Source organism: Perca fluviatilis, chromosome 8 (assembly GCF_010015445.1).
Source record: "Perca fluviatilis chromosome 8, GENO_Pfluv_1.0, whole genome shotgun sequence".
In the NCBI taxonomy this organism is placed as follows: domain Eukaryota; kingdom Metazoa; phylum Chordata; class Actinopteri; order Perciformes; family Percidae; genus Perca; species Perca fluviatilis.
In genome coordinates this window covers 32,718,716-32,737,149 of record NC_053119.1, presented here as the reverse complement: position 1 = coordinate 32,737,149, position 18,434 = coordinate 32,718,716, and the positions used below count along the sequence as shown (strand labels likewise).

Genomic DNA, 18,434 nt, shown 5'->3' with positions numbered 1-18,434 from the left:
GTCAGATGGATGATCTCATCCCAGCTGCTCTTTGTTTCATCTAACCAGCCAACCTGCAGAATAACAGGGCCATCTAGTGGTCCCTTTCTTTCTTTTTTACAATATATATCTGCCTGTAACCTGCTTGTTTATATGGGTTTGGGGGTTTCAATCTCTCTCACACACACACACTCACACACACCACACACACACACACACACACACACACAAAACACACACACACACACACACTTGTACATATCAATAGACAAATCGAGGAATATATATATATATATATATATATATATATATATATATATATATATATAGCATATAGTTTAAACATTTTGTGACAAACAAAAAGTTGTTTCTAATGTCAGATTTAATTGACTATGGTTACATGGTATGATGTGCAAACAAAATATACAGTCATGACAAAACAACGGGCCCCTGCAGGAATGGATTGGAACATAAATTTCCGAAACAAAGATTGAACATTCTCTAAATAGACCCTTAATGTACACTATTGGCTTATCCAATTGTCATAACAATATTTTCTCCAACCCCATTTACTGTTCTCAATATATAATACAATTATATAACGGAGCCATAAACTGGAAACACACCAGCATTACCATACAGTTTAACTGACACCTCTTTTGACACATAATCAGCTAGAACATTAATAATCTTCACAAAGATAAGATTTATTATAGTGTTGTAATGGATTGCATTAGATTTAGCAAGTGTATGTTATAAACTGGCAAATACACTATTTTTGTTTATTTCAACTTGGTCTGTGAGATGTTTCCGTTTCCTGAGAACATGTAAAAATCATATTAACATAAATATCTTAAATTATCAGTTAAATAGCATGTTCTATTTTCAAAACCAAAAAATACCATAGATCTTTAAAGTGACTTCTGTTATGCTGCTACACCGTAGCGCTGCTAAGGAAGAATGGCTGTGAATTTGGTCATCCTTTTCAATGTACACACTTTAAAGTCATCAAGTCATGTGCATTCAGTGCAGTGATTTAGTTTTAATCCTGAGGTAGGGCAGGAAATGTAATCCTAAAATAACAATCAGGCCCACCTTTTCCCAGCATAGATACAGTACACACTCCTGTACAGCTGTTGATCCGCCATCACAAGAACCCTCTCTCTGTTATCAGGGCCTCTGTAAGCCTGTCTCGCATAATCTCCTTGGATGAGTATAAGGGCAGCTCCAGAATAGAGTGACATGTCAGAGAACCAGGGAAGTGCTGATCGTAGTGCTGACCGCCCTGGATTTGCATAAGTCGAACCTTCATCTGGACCTGGTCCATGCCAAGAATAGGAACCCTTCTAAAACCAGTCAGGAACCCTGTAGAACAACCGTGGAGGGAAAGTAGGGATCTTCGAGTTACTTTTTGTCTGTTACCATCTTTGTGCATCAACATCATCTGCTTAGCATAGCAGCTATAGTAGATCCTTTATTTATTTATTTGAATGGATGTATGATAATGAACTTTATACCATGATCTAGGTGAATTCTGATTGGCAGCAGGTCCATTAAAATGTGATAAGAGGACACCTACTTAGAAGTTCTGGTGAAACTGTCTGTTTACCGTTCAAAATGTATGAATTATTGAAATAATTTCAGACTGAATTGTGTTTTTTGGATGTTCTTATCATACTGTCGGCGATGTGTCGATGTTTTTGTATGGGTGCTGCCTGCTCTTATTTCGCTGTCTACATGGAGCTCCGAGCACCGCAGTTGCCTAGAAAAGGCGGCCGCACAGAGGCTTCAGAGGTTTCATAAAACATGATCCGATCACAAGTGGTCCCTCAAGACGCATGAAATTGAATTATCGTTTGAAAACACTTTAGATTTTGATTGAAAACTGCATTTTTAAAGATGATTAATTTTGCAATTGACCATGGTATAAGTGGGTTAATGCTCCCTGTGGTCCATTACTTCCTGATAATGGACACCTCGATGAGCATTAACCCTTACATAATGATAATACATTGGATACATTTTTCTCCTGACTCACTTCTTACAAATATTTGACTTTTTAAGCACAGGTAACTAATGATGTTATTAATGGCTACATTCCATTTAGGTGTTAAAGTTCCTGTGTCCGGTTTCTGTCTATGCTGGCTTACTAGGACACTACCAAAATTAACCATAATGCTGTTTGTAAAAAGAATATATTTTTCAAAGGCACACATATCACTTGTTTGGTTAAAGGCCTTTGCAATTAAAATCTGTTACCTTAGGTACAATACTTACAAAGGAAATCTTTCCTCTGGTCTTCAGTCAGTTCATCAAAAACCTCCCAAAACATCTGCATGGTGTAGCCAACACGAAGTTCCCACACTGTGTTCTAATTAAAGTTTTTTTTTTTAAAGCATGTGAAAATTTGGTAAATCAGTTGCAATGAAAACAAGAGGAGTTTGTGATTGGAACAGTACCTGTCTCAGTTTCGCCCAGTCATAGACATCTTGGCCCACCAACACTCGCTGCAGCTCCTCTGGCCGAAACAGCTTCACCAAATCCCTGTCACACACCTGGAAGAAGCCCCGCTTAAACTCCTGAAACATCCTCTCCACTGATGTGTTGAAGGCATGATTCACGTAGGCATCCACAAACTCCTTCCTGTTTAGTAAATTTAAGTTTCAATTCAACAAACATTTTTCCATATACAGGCCACATACACAACTTCGATTTAAATATATTTAAAGTCTTACTTATTTTGACCTGTCACTGCCTTTCCAGGATTTCGGGGATCAAGGTCAATCTCTGTCCCATTCCAGTTAATCTGTTAATCAATTATGAGAGAGAGGAAGTTAGTGGTATCACTGCAAAACCTTTGGAATACTGTAAGAAAGATAAACGAGACAAAACGGTGAGAAAAAAATGATAATCGCAATTATTTTGGTCAATATTGAAATCAATATTTGTTGGAAAGTCTGTCCACGCCCCCAGCAGGTGGACGGCGTTACTGCAGTCTGATGTCGGTTGAGTGAGCGGCACTGTGCTTTGATGTCTGTTTAGAGAGGCAGCGGACTTTTTCCTTATTCCTTTTTCTTCATTCTGTCTGATTTGTGCGTTCGTGAGGAAAACGTGAGTATTGTACATGTGGAGTTTGTTGTCTGACCACATACCAGTACAATATATGTGTTAGTTTAACTGTATAGTTTAACTATTTAGATCGAAGTTATGGCAGCAGTTGTCATGTAAGCCTTATTTTCCTTTCTCCACGGCACACTCGTAAAGAGTCTAATTAGCTAATTATCGCCGTTAATATGTGATAACGCATGTTTATATCACAATTCGTGTGTGCTTTGAGTGTTTGTATGTTAAGTTAACTTCTATAATATAGTGGAGGAGGTTATTGTGAAGTGAATTTCAGTTACTGTGCTCTGTAGTTTATGTGCATGTAATGACCTCGTGATTTATTCAACGTTTCATGTCTGTGGCCTATTGATAACAGTTACAGCTAATATTTGTGCACCTTAGTTTTAAGCTGCAGCCTTTTGTTCAGTTAGTAACCACTGTTGATTCCTATACCATTCATAATTATTAGTTTAGCTCATTTATCATTGATATTAGTATACTGCAGCTTAAATTGATATTCTTATTGTATTTATCTTTGTTCTTGTAGACCACAAACTCAAACTACAATGCAACTTAAATAAAGCTCAGTTAACCGGACCTACTTCCTCTGGAGCCTGATTCTTTGATCGGAGTCAAGTCCATATCTACCGCCTCAACCAGTTAAATCGTGGGAGGTCATATCCCTCCGTTTCAATATTATTTAACACGATTAATTATTGACCTTTGGAAAGATGTTGAATTTACTGAACTTAAAAAACAGTTAAACAGTTAAACAAAGCAACGGTGAAAACACCTTAAACTGTGAAATTTCCCTTAATACTTTTAAAAATAATCGTTTTTATCGATTATATTGTTTTTGTTATGGTTAGGAGCCAAAATCCAAATTGCGATCAAAATTTGATTAATTGCACAGCCCTACGAGACAGATAATTACTGGCAATAAAAAAAAAAGTAAAACACCAACCAAAAAACACATGTCCAGGTTTTCTAGGTCATCTTCATAGTCCAAGACGTACTGCAGACTCCTTAAATAGATTATAAAAAATGAAATGACAAAAAAATCAAATATTCAGGCATCAATATAAAACCAAAATTTTTTATTACTAAATTTAGATGAAAAGGCTACTGACTTTCCAACACCTGGGCTGAATTCCATCATATCCTCTAGTGTCGGTTCTACATCTAGCAGCTTCTTGAACAGAGCCAGTGGGAATGGGAAGTGTATGATACTCTTGTTGTATAAGGCCAATCCACACAGAACCCCAACCAGGAAGAAGTTTGTCTTGTCCTCTTCTGTCGCCTGTATTGATAAAAGTAATCAATGATCATGTATGGTGACTGCATATTGTTCCATTGTTGCTCATCATCATTGGCAGGAAATATGTTAAATAATGTAAACCCTGAGTCTGCATTTCAATGGTCAAAGGTTCCTGTAGAATTTAAAGTCTTACTTTGGAGGGGAACCATGCCAGCGTTTCAGAGTCATTGAACATGAACATTCCAGATTTAGCTGACACCATTTCAAGAAACAAGTGGTGAAAAAGGTCTCTTTTGTAGACATCTGTGACCTTTGGGTCCCCATCAAAATAGACCTGAGAGACACAAAGTTATAATTCTTCCTGTTAGGTAGACACTTAGAGTAAGAAAATAATTATAAGATTATAAGATTCAATAAGGTAAGATACAAATATGTACAACATTTGCTTATGTTTTAACCATAAGGTCAAACTAAATATTTACCATGAGTGGCTTCTTGAAGGCACTGTGATCAGCAGCAGCCAGTTGTTTGAAGGTGCCTTCCAAAAGTGATGCTCGCTTTAGCTTCAGTTCAAAATAAGGATTTGTCTCGGGAACCCATCCAAAAGGCCAAACCATATTTGCCTGGTGTTCTTTCTATAATACAATTCAAAGTATCGTTTTTAAAATAATTTTCCTATCATAATTACATTGTTATGTGATGTAATGCAATGCATTTTATTCTTAAAGCTGCATAATTGTTTTTGACCACTTGGAGGTAGTGCCACAAGCTGTAAAAACAACACTGACATATTATCACTTTTTATTACACATTTGATTATGATTGGTCAATCATGGCATTCTGCGGTCTGCTATTTCTGTATAACAGACCGTTGCCATGGACGGAGTTTTGATCATAGACTCTGGCGGACCAGTTTTAAATTAAGAAAATTGTTTCTAAATCAACATTTGTGCTCATACGGAGCTCATACCGCTGATCAGTGGATCACAAAGGGAGAGAGGTGGTGGAGGAAACGGGGATAGCTAACAGCGCTATTGGCAATAGTGCAAACATAGCAGAAGTTAGCTCCATGGTTAGCCCACTCATCAGGGCGACCTGGCTTCTGCTGGAGAGCCGTGCTCATCAGCTGTAAAGTTTACCATTCGGACCAGGACGCAGGCTTCATCAATGGGTCTCTGTATGAGTAGCCGTGTAATGAGCCTTGTAATAAGATGGATAATAACATTTGCATTTGCCTACAGTATTACACATTCAGCAGATATAGAGCAACATTAGCATTCATTTGGAGTTGTGTTGTGTCTGTCCACCTGGTTAACCTTACTGCTAATATTCACAATCCTTTTCTATCTTCTGTTTTGACCTCTACCAAGTCCTAGGAAAAATATTAATATTATTAATAGAAATATTAATAGTAGCTGCTAATTGCTGCTGGAGATGAGGTTGATAAGAGCAGCAAGAGTGAACCAATCCGGTGAAGATACTGGCTGTAAAACCAAAACAATGAGCTGAAAGATGCTTAAAGCTTCTGTAGAGCGGGGGAGACTTTCACATTACACATAGTTATTTGATTCTTTGGTAATTAAAAATATTTATTAGTGCAGTATTTACAATGATATTGATAGCGTAAATAGTTTGTCAGGTTAAACATGTTGCTCCTTTGTTAATGTAATAGGACAAACATAAATTTTCTTACATTAAAACTAAGTATAAATCGATAATACATAATTATAAAAGTTGATTTATTGGAGATTTCCTGACAACCCTGACAATATTGTTTGTATGGTTTACCTAACATAAAGTAAAGTTCCAGGCTCAAGTTACCTGAGTGCATGCGGCATTGAGGTCAAAAGCCATTTTCTTTGATTTCAGATCCATCACAAATGGGAAGTTAAAAAGGATAAGTGGCTGATAATCCATATCCTGAAAAAATAGCATATTATTTACTCAACATTTTTTTAACTTGATGACCACAGGCTTTTACAAGATTTGTTGTTTTTTACATGAATGCACACTCTATATGAAAAGTGACCAACAACGTGAGAGAGAAGGAAGGAATGACTTGACAGCCATCTTTAGATGGGTTTAAACTAGTATTTTTTACCTTGATTTTTGACATTGAATGCCAAATCTGCAGATCCTCGCAAAGAAATGTTTCGCTAATCCCCAAAGAAAACGTTTTTTCTGGGATTCTCTGACGTCCAGCAATCCTGTTGTTGGCCTTTGAAACAGGTATATTTAGATAGTTAATTATTTGAAAGATTGCAGGAAAATAGAAAACATTCTTTGTAGAAAAGTTGAGATAGGTGAGAGGTAGATTACATTTGATGGGGTTTGACATTGACCGGAAAAAAATCAAGACAACTGATACTAACGTTGTACATGTACTGGAGGGCTAGTAGCAGGTTTCTGACTCCAGAGTTACGAGGAACAGGCTCATAGGACAGGATCAGTGAGAGGGCCTGCTTCCACACCTTAACATGTCTAACCATGGTGGAGGATGACAGTGAGGACCACCAGTCCCCTGAGGAAGACAACATGGAGATTTGTAGACAATGTCAGAGAGCATTTAATAACTGAGCAGATGTCATAGATATGTCTGGAGTCTGGAGTGTGCTATCAGAATAATTATAGTTAAATATGAGACTTTACTTGTCTTAAAATATAATCAATCAATACATTCATAAAATAAACAATAATTATGAATTAGGAAAAATAAAAATGCATTTAATTATTTTGCCTCAAACAACTCAAAGTTTAAAGCTATAGTGCGTAGTTTCTGTCTCCCCCATGAGGAATTCTAAGTAATGACAACAAAACTGTTGGTACGTCCACATGATACAAGCCTTCCGTGATCACGCACCACCTCCACCCCTCCTCCACACAGTTGCTAGTAGCCAAGGAGGACACGAAGGATTAAAAAAACATGATGGACTTATATTATTATAGTAATTATATTTACTCAATTTTCTGCATGCAAAAGTTGCCGGACGACACCATTTTATGAACAAAGCCATACTGAGAAATACAGAGAGTGTTTTTTGGAGCTGATAGTCCTAATTAGCTTTGTATCAACTCATTTGGCAATGGCTTTAATGTAACGGACATTCATTCATATAAAAAAGTTACACACTAAAGCTTTAAAAAGCAGTTTAAAGAACAAAAAAATAAGTACATTTTAAAATGCGATGTGATTTAAATTTTTACTCCTGGTTATGTCAATAACTAATACTAGTGCAGTGCATGTTCTAAACATGCCTGTTTAGAATGGCCAATTGCTTGGCCTCGGTTAAATGCACATATGTATAATTTATAGATGCTTTTTTCAATTCATGATCATATTAATTAATAATAATCAGAGAAAGTCTATAATTATTACATTGGCCCACTCCAGACTCCATACATGGACACAACTTATTTCAGCATCTTATTAAAATGAAAACAATGTCTTAACTGCAGACAGGGCTGGGGTGTTAAAAACATTTCTTTTGGATTTTTTAGGTTTCACAATAGCATTGTAGGATGTCCATGTTTTATGGTAAGTCTGATGAGCACACCATATACTTTTACATGAAACCTCTCAAACATTCAAACAGTTATCTCTCACAGTACCTATGACCTGGAGGCTTTCAGCAGACAGTCTTTGCATGGCAGCAGCGACTGCCTCAGCGAGCTTCATGCTCTGTAGCAGTTTATGTCTCTGGATCACATGCAGGAGCTCATTGAGAAGCAGGAAGATCCTCAATCCCTCCACTCCCACAGACTTCTCATCGAAAGAGGGAAGCAAGTGCAGGACAGCAGCCTCAACCTGTTGAGAACATATAATGTAATAACCAGTATTGGGTAACTAATACTTAGTAATATATTACTGTAATATTATTATGCACTTTACAATAAGGGTACATTAATTAGCATTACTTAATGCATTATTGAGCATTAATTAACCGTTAATTACAGTTAAATAAGGTGTCTCATAAACATTTATTAACAATGTTCATGTTTGTTCATGTTACTAAGGTATTAATTGATGCATTATTTACCATTAGTTAATGCCTTACCTAACTGTTAACTACATTTAACTAAGGTGTCCATTAGTTAATGCAGTAATAAGCCTTGACTAACTGTTAATAACAGTTAACTAAGGTGTCTATTTTAACATTAGTTAATGCACTAAAAAGCCTAAACTGGAAATAACAGCTAATTAAAGTGTCTAACTATCATTTATAAATGTTGTTAATGTTAACTAAAGTAGTGATTGATGCATTGTTCAGTGGTTTGTAAGATGCTATTTACATTAGTTATTACAGTTAATCATACAATATTAAACATTAGGTAAATGTTGACAAACGTCTCTTGATAACATCAACTAAGGGTTTACGTGTTAATTAAGGTATTTCCTAATATTATTGGTGGTTGATAAATATGTTTGATAGCATGTATGTCTTAAGGTTCACAGTCAAGCCATCTCATTATGAGAAAACTGTTTTTATTGTTTATTTATGGGTTATGGTTGTCCACTATATTTGTCCATCCTCCGACTTACTTTTGGTAGAGGGTGAGATCAGTGAAAAGACTCCATAGTCTCCACGCAGAGGTTTGCTTGTTCCTTTGTCTTCATGTAGACATTAACTTAAAGCCCAACCTATATAAATTATTGTGCATGCTATATAAGCATTACTTAACCATAACTGGTCACTTGATTAATGTATAATAATACTGAATAAGCATTACTAAACCATAACTAAACAGTTATTAATGCTCTTTGATAGCCTTATTGTAAAGTTGAGAACATATGCACCTTAACTATCACTTGATTAATGTATAATAATACATAAATTGAGACAGCTAGCTAGACTGTCAACTGGTCTTCAGCTCAAGGGGAGGAAGCTCATAGACATTGCCAAGCAATGTAAACAAGCTGTTGAGGCTGATGAAGCCATTTTTAAAAAAGTACAGCAGATGAAAGATATTCAAGAGCTTCTGCCAATAAAATAAACATTAAAAGCATTTGCCTCATGCAGGCATTTATATTGTTATGAAGTTGAAGTTAAAGTTAATTAATACCCAAGGGTTATATGATTTCATCTTTACAGTATTACTCACAAAGAGCATTAATAACTGGTTAACTATGGTTAAGTGATGTTTTATCAGCACTATTCAAGTGTAAGTGTAAGTGTAAGTTAAGGTGCATATGTTCTCAACTTTACAATAAGGCTAACAAAGATCATTAATAAGTGATTATGGTTTAGTAATGCTTATTCAGTATTACTATACATTAATCAAGTGACCAATTATGGTTAAGTAATGCTTATATAGCATGCACAATAATGTATATAGGTTGGGCTTAAAGTCAATGTCTACGTGAAGACAAAGGAACAAGCAAATATCTGCATGTTCCTTCCAACCTCCACCAAAAGTAAGTCATACATTGGAGGATGAACAAATATAGGACAACAGTATGTGGACAACCATAACCCGTAAATAAACAATAAAAACAAATAAAAAGTTTTCTAATAATGAGATGGCTTGGCTGTGAACCTTAAGACATACATGCGATCAAACATCTTTATCAACCACCTAGTAATATTAGGAAATACCTTAATTAATTAATCAATACCTTAGTTAACATTAACATTAGTAAATGATAGTTAGACACTGTAGTTAACTCTTATTTACTATTAGTACATTAACTAATGTTAAAATAGTTACCTTAGTTAACTATTATTAACAGTTAGTCAAGGCTTATTACTGCATTAACTAATGGTAAAATAGACACCTTAGTTAACTGTAATTAACAATTAGTTAAGGCATTAACTAATGGTAAATCATGCATCAAATATTACCTTAGTTAACATGAACAAATATGAACATTGTTTATAAATGTTTATAAACAATGTTTTTATCTGTAATTAACAGTTAATTAATGCTTATTAATGCATTAAGTAATGCTAATTAATGTACCCTTATTGTAAAGTGTTACCATTATTACTTTCCACAGTAACGAGTAGTGTAAGGGATTATAATTTCCAAAACAGTAATTATATTACAGTTAATAATCCAAGTAACACTGCGTTCTGTGTTACATTAATGTGATTACTTTTTTAAGGAGTAATAGGGAGAGAGTAACATATTACATTTCTTGAGTAACTTGCCCAACACTGGTAATAACTGAGTATAGTATTACTAAAAGGTTTTATAATTAAACTTCCCACTCGTCCTTGTTAATAACTTATCAGATACCAAACATACATAGTCACATTTTAGTTTCATACCTCTGCCAAAACATCATTTTTCTTCACAAGTTTCTCGAAAGCAGGTTGCACAAGTGACAAGTTCAAGCCGGAGTACTTTGGTGAAGTCTGGAAATGTTTATCTTTGCTGTGAAGATAACAAGTGAATGTATTTGTAATTTCACTCATCAGATACAAAGAAGAGACGAACATGCACAGATGATGTTTACCTTTGGTCAAGGAAGACTTGATTCATACAGGATGCAGAGGAAAACGTCCTGTGGATTTCCCTGTGAGGTTTTCATATGGTTAGTCAATAGCACTGACAATACAGTGTCAATGGCTTAGGAGCACACTGCACTATTCAACCAACCAGTTATTGAGAAAATAAAAACTGCTACTGCATTATACTTACTGTTTTATCTTTTTTGATAATTTTAAATCACATTTATAGACCCATTTGTCAATCATGTCCTCAATAGAGTGCTGTTTGACATTGTTGACACGGTCAGTGTTTGACTTCTCATCTGCTTCCTGTGAAAGAAACAAGAGAGAGTTCATGTTTGGTTTAGGGAAATAACTTTACAGTAAAAAAAATTATTGGGGTTAAGGTATTAATACTCCTCCCACAATTATGGTCTGTATTGTACGTATTTGTGTTGGTACCTGAACAGGTGTGCATGTTGCAAACGAACAGTTCCCTCCTGCGTAGATGTTTCTAAGTATGGGAGTGGTGTCTGAAATAATAATCGAATACAAGTTATCTCTATCCTTGAAATAAGACTACTGTCACTCTCTTAATATTTTACTTGGCTTTTTCTCAGTCTCAGATAAAGAACTCAGGATTTTTTTTCACGACTGGTCAAGACCACAACTGCAGGGATATCACTAAATTGCCTGTTCATTGTCTGATTTATGTAATTACCACTTCTGAAGAGTTCATCATGTTTTGTGTCCTCCTTGGCTACTAGTAACTGTGTGGAGGATGGTGGGGGTGGTGCGCGATCATGTGGATGTGCCGACAGTTTTGTTGTCATTACTTAGAATTCCTCATGGGGGAGACAGAAATTACGCACTATAGCTTTAACACGCACTATCAGAAAAAGGGAATGTGGGTGGGAGACAGGAGAAGAAGCTCTGGCTGTCTGGGAGATGTCAGCCAAATCATCGGTAATACAATTTGGGTACCTGAACTATAAGGAGTGTTTTCTGTGGGTGTTTTTTTGTGGGATTGTGGATCTTTCAGATTAATTTGAGGAGTACCTATGGTTAGCATTTTCCACATGTTATCATGTCATGCAGTGTGGAACTGCACTGGTCTGGTCTTGACTTGGTCTCAGTCCCTCAAAATCTTGGTCTTGTCTCGGTCTTGATGCACTCTGGTCTTGGTAATCTCCCCTATATTGGTGTCTTCCACTGCTGCTCCCAGACTGTGACACAGTTTCCCTCTCATTGCCAGGTCTTTCCCGCTATCATCACTTTTAAATCCCAGTTTAAAACCCACTTTTTTTTTTTTTACAATTATACTTATGTCTCCTTAATTAATAATATAATCATAAAATATTTTATTTAAATTTTTTTTATTTGGATACAGTGCTCTATTAATACATTTGACTTTTCTTGACTGGAATCAGTTCTTTTAGAGATGTAGTTACCCTGTGGCAGTTGAACAGGTAGCGGCACAGACGGATGACTCTCCTCTCCATGTCCCAGCTGCCCCTTCGTTCCACACCCAAAGGAGTAGACCCTCTTGGAGTCTGTCATCACTAATGTGTGATGTCTGATTGAGAAAAACAATATAGCACAAACAGTATTTTCATGTCAACAAAGATGACTTTTCAGCATTTTTCCAGCCTCTTTTTGCAGCCTCCAAGCCTCTATTTCACTAGACTATAGCTAGTGTAATAAACTCTCTACTGTTGCTAGAACAGGGCAGAAGAAATGTGTAATGAACAGAAATGCAACCTGAGAATATGAGCCAGTTGCTGAAAGTTGTAGTCAAATGTAGAATTACACACACGAAGAGGCAGTCACACACCTTGCCTGTAATCTGAACTTCTTGTTAAAAAATGTTAAGATATACAGCCTCATATTCAATAATATTCTCATTAATAAAGTATCTAATCTTATCTAATAGAGCTATGCAAAAATGGATCCCTGTTCTCTATCATTGTTTTCTGTGTGATTTAGAAGGGTTTGAATGAGGTCTTACAAACTGATTTCAAGAAATATTTAACTGTGGCATTTGTAAGCAAAAACATGGGGCCATGTTATTCTCACAATTAGGAGATGTAAAAAAGAAAAATCATCAAACCACGCTGGGACTGCATTGGTAATAAGCTGAATTGCTAAAGTTTATAATTGTACTTTACCGTCCACATGCAGTCTTGGTGACCTTTGCCCCCCAGAGCTCTGCAACAAGCCGCGGTCGTAGTTCATCTCTGAATGAGTTGTGCCCAAGCTGTCCATATTGGCCAGAGCCAAATGTAAACACTGCACCAGTCTGAGGAAGCAACCATATAGTTTAAAGTCACACTTATTGTATATTGTTATTATTTACATATCCGTGGGATCTAAGATTAGGATTTTTCTCTTAAAAAAAACATCTATTAATAACCTTTTTTTTAATCTGGCTTCTACTCCCAAGTATATATGTTATGATCGGTGTCAGTGTATGACAAAATAATATTAAAATATTAATAATTGATGTGTGATTGCCTCAAAATAATGATCAGTTTTGCATTTTTTTGCTTTGGATAATCCAACCATGCCTGTTGAATTTGGCGGTCAGTGCTTTGAATCCCTAAATGCATTTTATCTTTCATTAGTGAGTAGAGTTAGACCTCCACAGAACATACATGCTGTACTTGTGGAGCTCACAAGTAAAATGACCACACAGTACTGGATGTCTTGTGAGTGTGGGGATGTATTGGTGAGGCAGGAAACTGGAAACTGGCAGGAAATTGGCACCTTAATTATACCCTATTATACCTTATTCACTTTAAATTATGTGATTTTTTTTCAGTGCTCTGCTTAGTGTGGATTTCCTTGTTGTTATCTTTTGTTGTGCTGTGTGTGTGTTTGTCTTATATGTGTGCCTTGCTACATCACGAATTGCCCCCTTTTCGCCAGAAATTATTTAAAACATTTTCCATAATTTCAGTGTCATTTGTAGAGTAAGTTAGAACTGTTTGCTCTACACATTTTTATACCAGCAATTAAAATGTGGTAGGTTACAACATGGGACTGTTGCCAACTTTCTTTGTCTAACCTTTGTCAAAATGGCAGTGTGGTTCTTTCCACAGGAAATGTGAATAGTTTTCTTCGAGTTCAGGTAATGAACTGGAGTTGGTATATGTCTGTCTGTAGAAAAGAAATGAACATTTAGGTTTTACATATAACAAAAACACTTCATATTTTAATAAATGATATAAGATGTGATATAAGCTGTCATATAGATATAATGACAGCTTTTTTTACCTGATGTGTCTCCCAGCCCGAGCTGTCCACAGTGGTTTCTGCCCCAGCCGAACACACCTCCAGAGACAGAGAGGGCGAAGCTCTGCTCTCCCCCTGCAGCGATCTGGACCAGGGGGAGCGCTGACAGGGATCGGAGGTGTTGGGGTGAATTGGCACCGGGCTTCCTCTTCCCCAAACCAAGCTGGCCCCTTGAGTCCTGGCCCCATGTATACACCTGACCATCTGTGAAGAAATCACACTTTACTGACACCCTCCATCTTTGCCTTTTGTGAACCACTTTGCAATCACAGTTTTTTTTTAAAATAATACATAAACAGATTTTACTATTATAATTAAATGATCTTGTCCTTGGCCTTCATCCCAGCCCCTATTGGACTTTGAGTCAACTTTTACTCTCCTGTCTCAATGCTGGCTGAGGTGTTTTTTCCCACCCAGTCAACACAACAAAGGGTTTACAAAAAACAGCTGTTGTGGGATACAAACTTTGATGAGGGGATTAACTGAATGTTTGAGGGGAGAGAGCAGGTCTTCACTACAGCACCAGTAGTATGTGGGTAAAATGAATTGATTGCCTATGACTCTCATTTCAACTTGTACTTTACTGTACCTTTGGTCAGGGCAACTGAATGCTGGCTCCCACAAGCAACCTGAGAAACTGGTATTTTACACAAAGCTTCAAGGGGCCTGAGAGAACAAGAAACAAATACATCAGGGCTGACTAGCATGAATCCAAGTCACACGTGTCAAACTCAAGGCCCAACTTTGGCCCCTCGCAGATTTTGATCCGGCCCGCATATCAATTTTGGTTTCGCTTTTTTTCTACGTTTTTGTCATTTTTTTAAAGTTTTGGTCACTGTTTATGATGGCTGATGGCTGTGATTCTCATTTTCCAGTGTGGTCCTTAGTGAAATTGAGTTTGACACTACTGATCAAGTGAAGATTTTTCAAGACAACTTTTTCAGTCACATTGTTCAAAATCTTGACAGCATAACCTTAGCTGCTCCTTACCTTGGAATATAAGTGCGAGTTGCATCCACACAGAGAACTTGTCCTCTATCAGACAGCAGTGTGACCATATCATCACCACAACTCACAGCCTGAATCTTCTCTTTACACTTCACAAACTCTGAAAGAACACAGACCACAGGAACACAGCAGGTGTAAGTGATGCGTCAGGTTATATGCCATCATTACTGCAAATAAGAAAACTTTCTTTTGTTAGAACTTTGTAAGAAGGAAATTATCGATCAAACTCAGTTCATGTGTTACATACAAGCATTGGAAATGTGGAAGGGACAATCTTAAGGGAGGGTCTGGCGGTCCTCCCCCATTTTTTTTAACATTGCAGATGTCATTACCTGTATTCTGTTGCCTTTCAACAGGTGGTTTGATACTTTTATCTGGCTATACAAGAATGAGAAAAAAATATAGGTACATTTTGTAGGCTACTTTCATTCAGAGGAAGTGGTTGTCCCAAAATCACATATTTTTATTTATTAAAAGTACAGAAATTGATTTGATGTCTAAATTAGAGCCATCTTTAATAATAAAATAAAATAATAATAATAAAATTATTTATACTACAGGATTTCTTTATACTTGCATGTAATTGCAATTTATGTTAAATGGATTTTTTGCATTCTCAAAAATACATTATGCTCATCTTACTATCCTTTCTACTAAAGAATCACCAGGACCTAAAGCCCATGTCTCAAAGATTATGTTGTTGGTCTGTTATCTTGGTGGCTTGAAAGTTTTTTCAAAAATTAAAGACTTAACATGAATCCAACATATTATTAGCAAATATATAGTCTTGTTTGTATAGGCTACCATGTTGGTTATGTCAATTAATGTGCAGTTTTATGTTTGAGCACTGGGTGGAGCATTGCCTTTGGGAAGGCATAAAGGTAATCAGCCACAGGTACGCAGGTGTGTGGAAAACGGGGAAAGCAGACAGCTTTTTACCGTGTTTGTCGTGTCAATCTGGTCAGTGTTTAAGTTGTTTGACAAGGAAACTAAACCAGAAATGAAATGAAATGGATTCTATGCTTGTGCGACGGTAAGCAGGCCGTAACTGGAAATAAATGGGTCACAGTACCGAAATGCAGACAAACTGTGGACATTGATTATTGGCATGCAGAACACGCGTCCAAGCAAGTTCTCCCCTGATCCCACCATATTGGCCTAATGTAGGAGTTGATAAAAGACTCTACACTGGCCTATAAGTAAGGTAGTTATTAAGGCATCCACAGATACAGTTAATCCTAATGGTTCACTGTGCCACATGTATAAAGGCTTTAGGCCGCCCTACAAGTTATTGTAGGCCCAGTTTAATATATATATATATATATATATATATATATATATATATATACAATATATATTGTAGTAGGGGGTCCCTGCTCTGTCTCTCTTTCAGTTAAGGGGTCCTTGTCTTAAAAAACGTTGAAGACCCCTAGTCTAGTGCACCTCTGCCACTCTGTCTCAAACCCATTGCATAGGCCTATTTCAGGCATGTCCAAAGTCCGGCACCCAGATTTCATGCAGCCTGCAGCCTCGGTTTGTGAAGGAAAAGGGCAAGAGTCATGTTGTATAAGCTTAAATGTTAACAAACTTTGCATTACTCATAATAAGTCATGTTTAAAATGAACATGAGGTTAAGCTATTTATCAACTTCAAGTTTAAGGTAGCCTATTCCATACAGTATGTTTGGTTATCTGACTACAGATGTAAAAGTAAGGCAGAATTGTTTTTGTTTTTTTAGATCTGTTCATGTTGGTTTCATGTAACCAATGTACAATGTAACCAAATCATATCTGATTTGGTTACATTGCCATTAAAAGATAATTGTGACAATGGAATACAAATTGTTATTGATCAGTGCATTTGTATGTAACGTTTATTGTTAAAAAAAAAATGTCAGAAGGGACCATTAGCCCCCGGGCATCTTCACATTATGAAATCTGTCACTCTTTAAAAAAGGTTTGGACACCCCTGGCCTATATTCTCAAACCGCGGTGCTCTGGACTGGAGCTCCCGTGTGTGCGCGTTCCAGTCTATGGGTGCAAGGTAGCAGTGAAAACGCGGTGTGGTGTTTCATTAATTTGGGTATTCTATCAATATACATGGATTTATTAATGACGCACGGACACTAAAACATGGAAAAAGTTTGGTGGTCCTAAACTTATAATAAAAAAAAAGAAAAGTAGTGCGAGTAGCTCCGACGCCCATGAGACAGGAAAATAAGATGAATAGCTACTCACTCTGTTTTCCTCTGACCCTTATCCCATCTGTGCTCTCATTTGTGCGAATGATGGATGCATCTCCATTACTTTTGACGAAGGCGAGCACATTGTGACCTGCTGACACATCCGTGATGTCAAAACTCAGGTTTAAAAAGTGAACTCCGTCAACTGTTGATATAGTTGAGCCATCTCTCAACCGAAAGCCCTGCTCACAGTCCTCTCCCCATGAAAACATCTTGGTGAAGTGGCTCTGGGGAACCGACAGCTGATTCTTATGCCTCGAGCTCTGTCAGTCAAAAACGAAACTTGATTGGTTGATTATGCAAACTTTGCTGTGAGCAACGGAAAACAAAACTTAGGCTAAACATATAATAAGCCAAGATGAAACGAAAACAACACGCCCAGTGAGTCAGAGGCAGACGAAAAGAAAAACGAAAGGGAAACTGGAGTTGATAACTGACTAATAACTGCTGTTTACGCATAGCCTACAGCATTTAGACTGTGTTCGATGATTGAATAGAGTAAATGGCAAAACTACTGAAATACTCAATTCAGGGTTAATTGGATGAAAAGCTCACACACTCAGCATGTTACTCAACTTGTCTCCTAGAATAGTAGGCTAGTTCCCAAAGTGGGGTCCTTGAGGGGCTTCCAGGGGGTCCCCAGCAAAAAGAGGAGCCACATTTTCAATTCCATCCCAAAGTAACAGGGTGACATAATATGACTATTTGGTGTTGGGTGGTGGGTTTTATACACGTTGTGTAATAAAATATCTATGGGGGAGCCAGGAAAAAAAAAAATCTTATCAAATGGGGTCCGTGGTCTAATTTGTGTCAGTCTAGGGGTCCTTCACATTAAATAGTTTGGGAACCCCTGTCCTAGAAAAAACTACTGATGTCTATTCCCTTCTTCTAGGATACATTCAGATGTGGATTTCTGTGAATACCAGTAGTGATAAAGTTACTCAAAGGGATGCTAATGTTACGTTAACTATTAATATAGTATTATATATACTTCCCAGAAGGCTGAGTCCTATACAATCATATTGCTCAGATGGAAAGAACCAAATACCCCACCAACAGAGGGGCGTTCTGTTTACCACACAAAGTCACATACTGAGAAAAAAAAAACATTTATAGT

General features: G+C 36.9%; 1 protein-coding gene across 2 annotated transcripts; it reads right to left on the bottom strand.

The window, feature by feature from the left end:
• Positions 1-343: 343 nt before the first annotated feature.
• Positions 344-17,645, bottom strand: LOC120564018 (probable E3 ubiquitin-protein ligase HERC3). 2 transcript variants are annotated; one of them, XM_039808605.1, is made up of 23 exons: positions 17,313-17,645; positions 15,058-15,175; positions 14,657-14,733; positions 14,050-14,271; positions 13,841-13,932; positions 12,942-13,072; positions 12,225-12,349; positions 11,236-11,306; positions 10,985-11,103; positions 10,800-10,859; positions 10,612-10,717; positions 7,952-8,147; positions 6,715-6,863; positions 6,444-6,560; positions 6,164-6,262; positions 4,825-4,977; positions 4,536-4,676; positions 4,215-4,384; positions 4,049-4,109; positions 2,715-2,785; positions 2,439-2,622; positions 2,257-2,350; positions 344-1,344 (listed from the first exon to the last, which is right to left on the bottom strand). In XM_039808605.1, exons 1-23 carry the CDS (start codon positions 17,527-17,529, stop codon positions 1,127-1,129), a joined length of 2,991 nt encoding a protein of 996 aa, XP_039664539.1. In that variant the 5' UTR covers positions 17,530-17,645; the 3' UTR covers positions 344-1,126. The 2 variants fall into 2 exon arrangements, with proteins under 2 accessions (XP_039664539.1, XP_039664540.1); XM_039808606.1 differs by lacking the exon at positions 14,657-14,733 and having other exon boundaries at positions 17,313-17,438.
• Between the last annotated feature and the right edge of the window lie 789 nt (positions 17,646-18,434).

What these genes read in the sequence shown, in the direction of transcription:
- LOC120564018 (XM_039808605.1), bottom strand. Translation starts at nt 17,529, where the DNA reads ATGTTTTCATGGGGAGAGGACTGTGAGCAGGGCTTTCGGTTGAGAGAT. An exon ending in CCTTCAAGAAGCCACTCATG is followed by an intron (nt 4,677 to 4,824) that starts GTAAATATTTAG and finishes TGTGTCTCTCAG; the next exon opens with GTCTATTTTGATGGGGACCC. An exon ending in GCAGTGACAGGTCAAAATAA is followed by an intron (nt 2,623 to 2,714) that starts GTAAGACTTTAA and finishes TTTACTAAACAG; the next exon opens with GAAGGAGTTTGTGGATGCCT.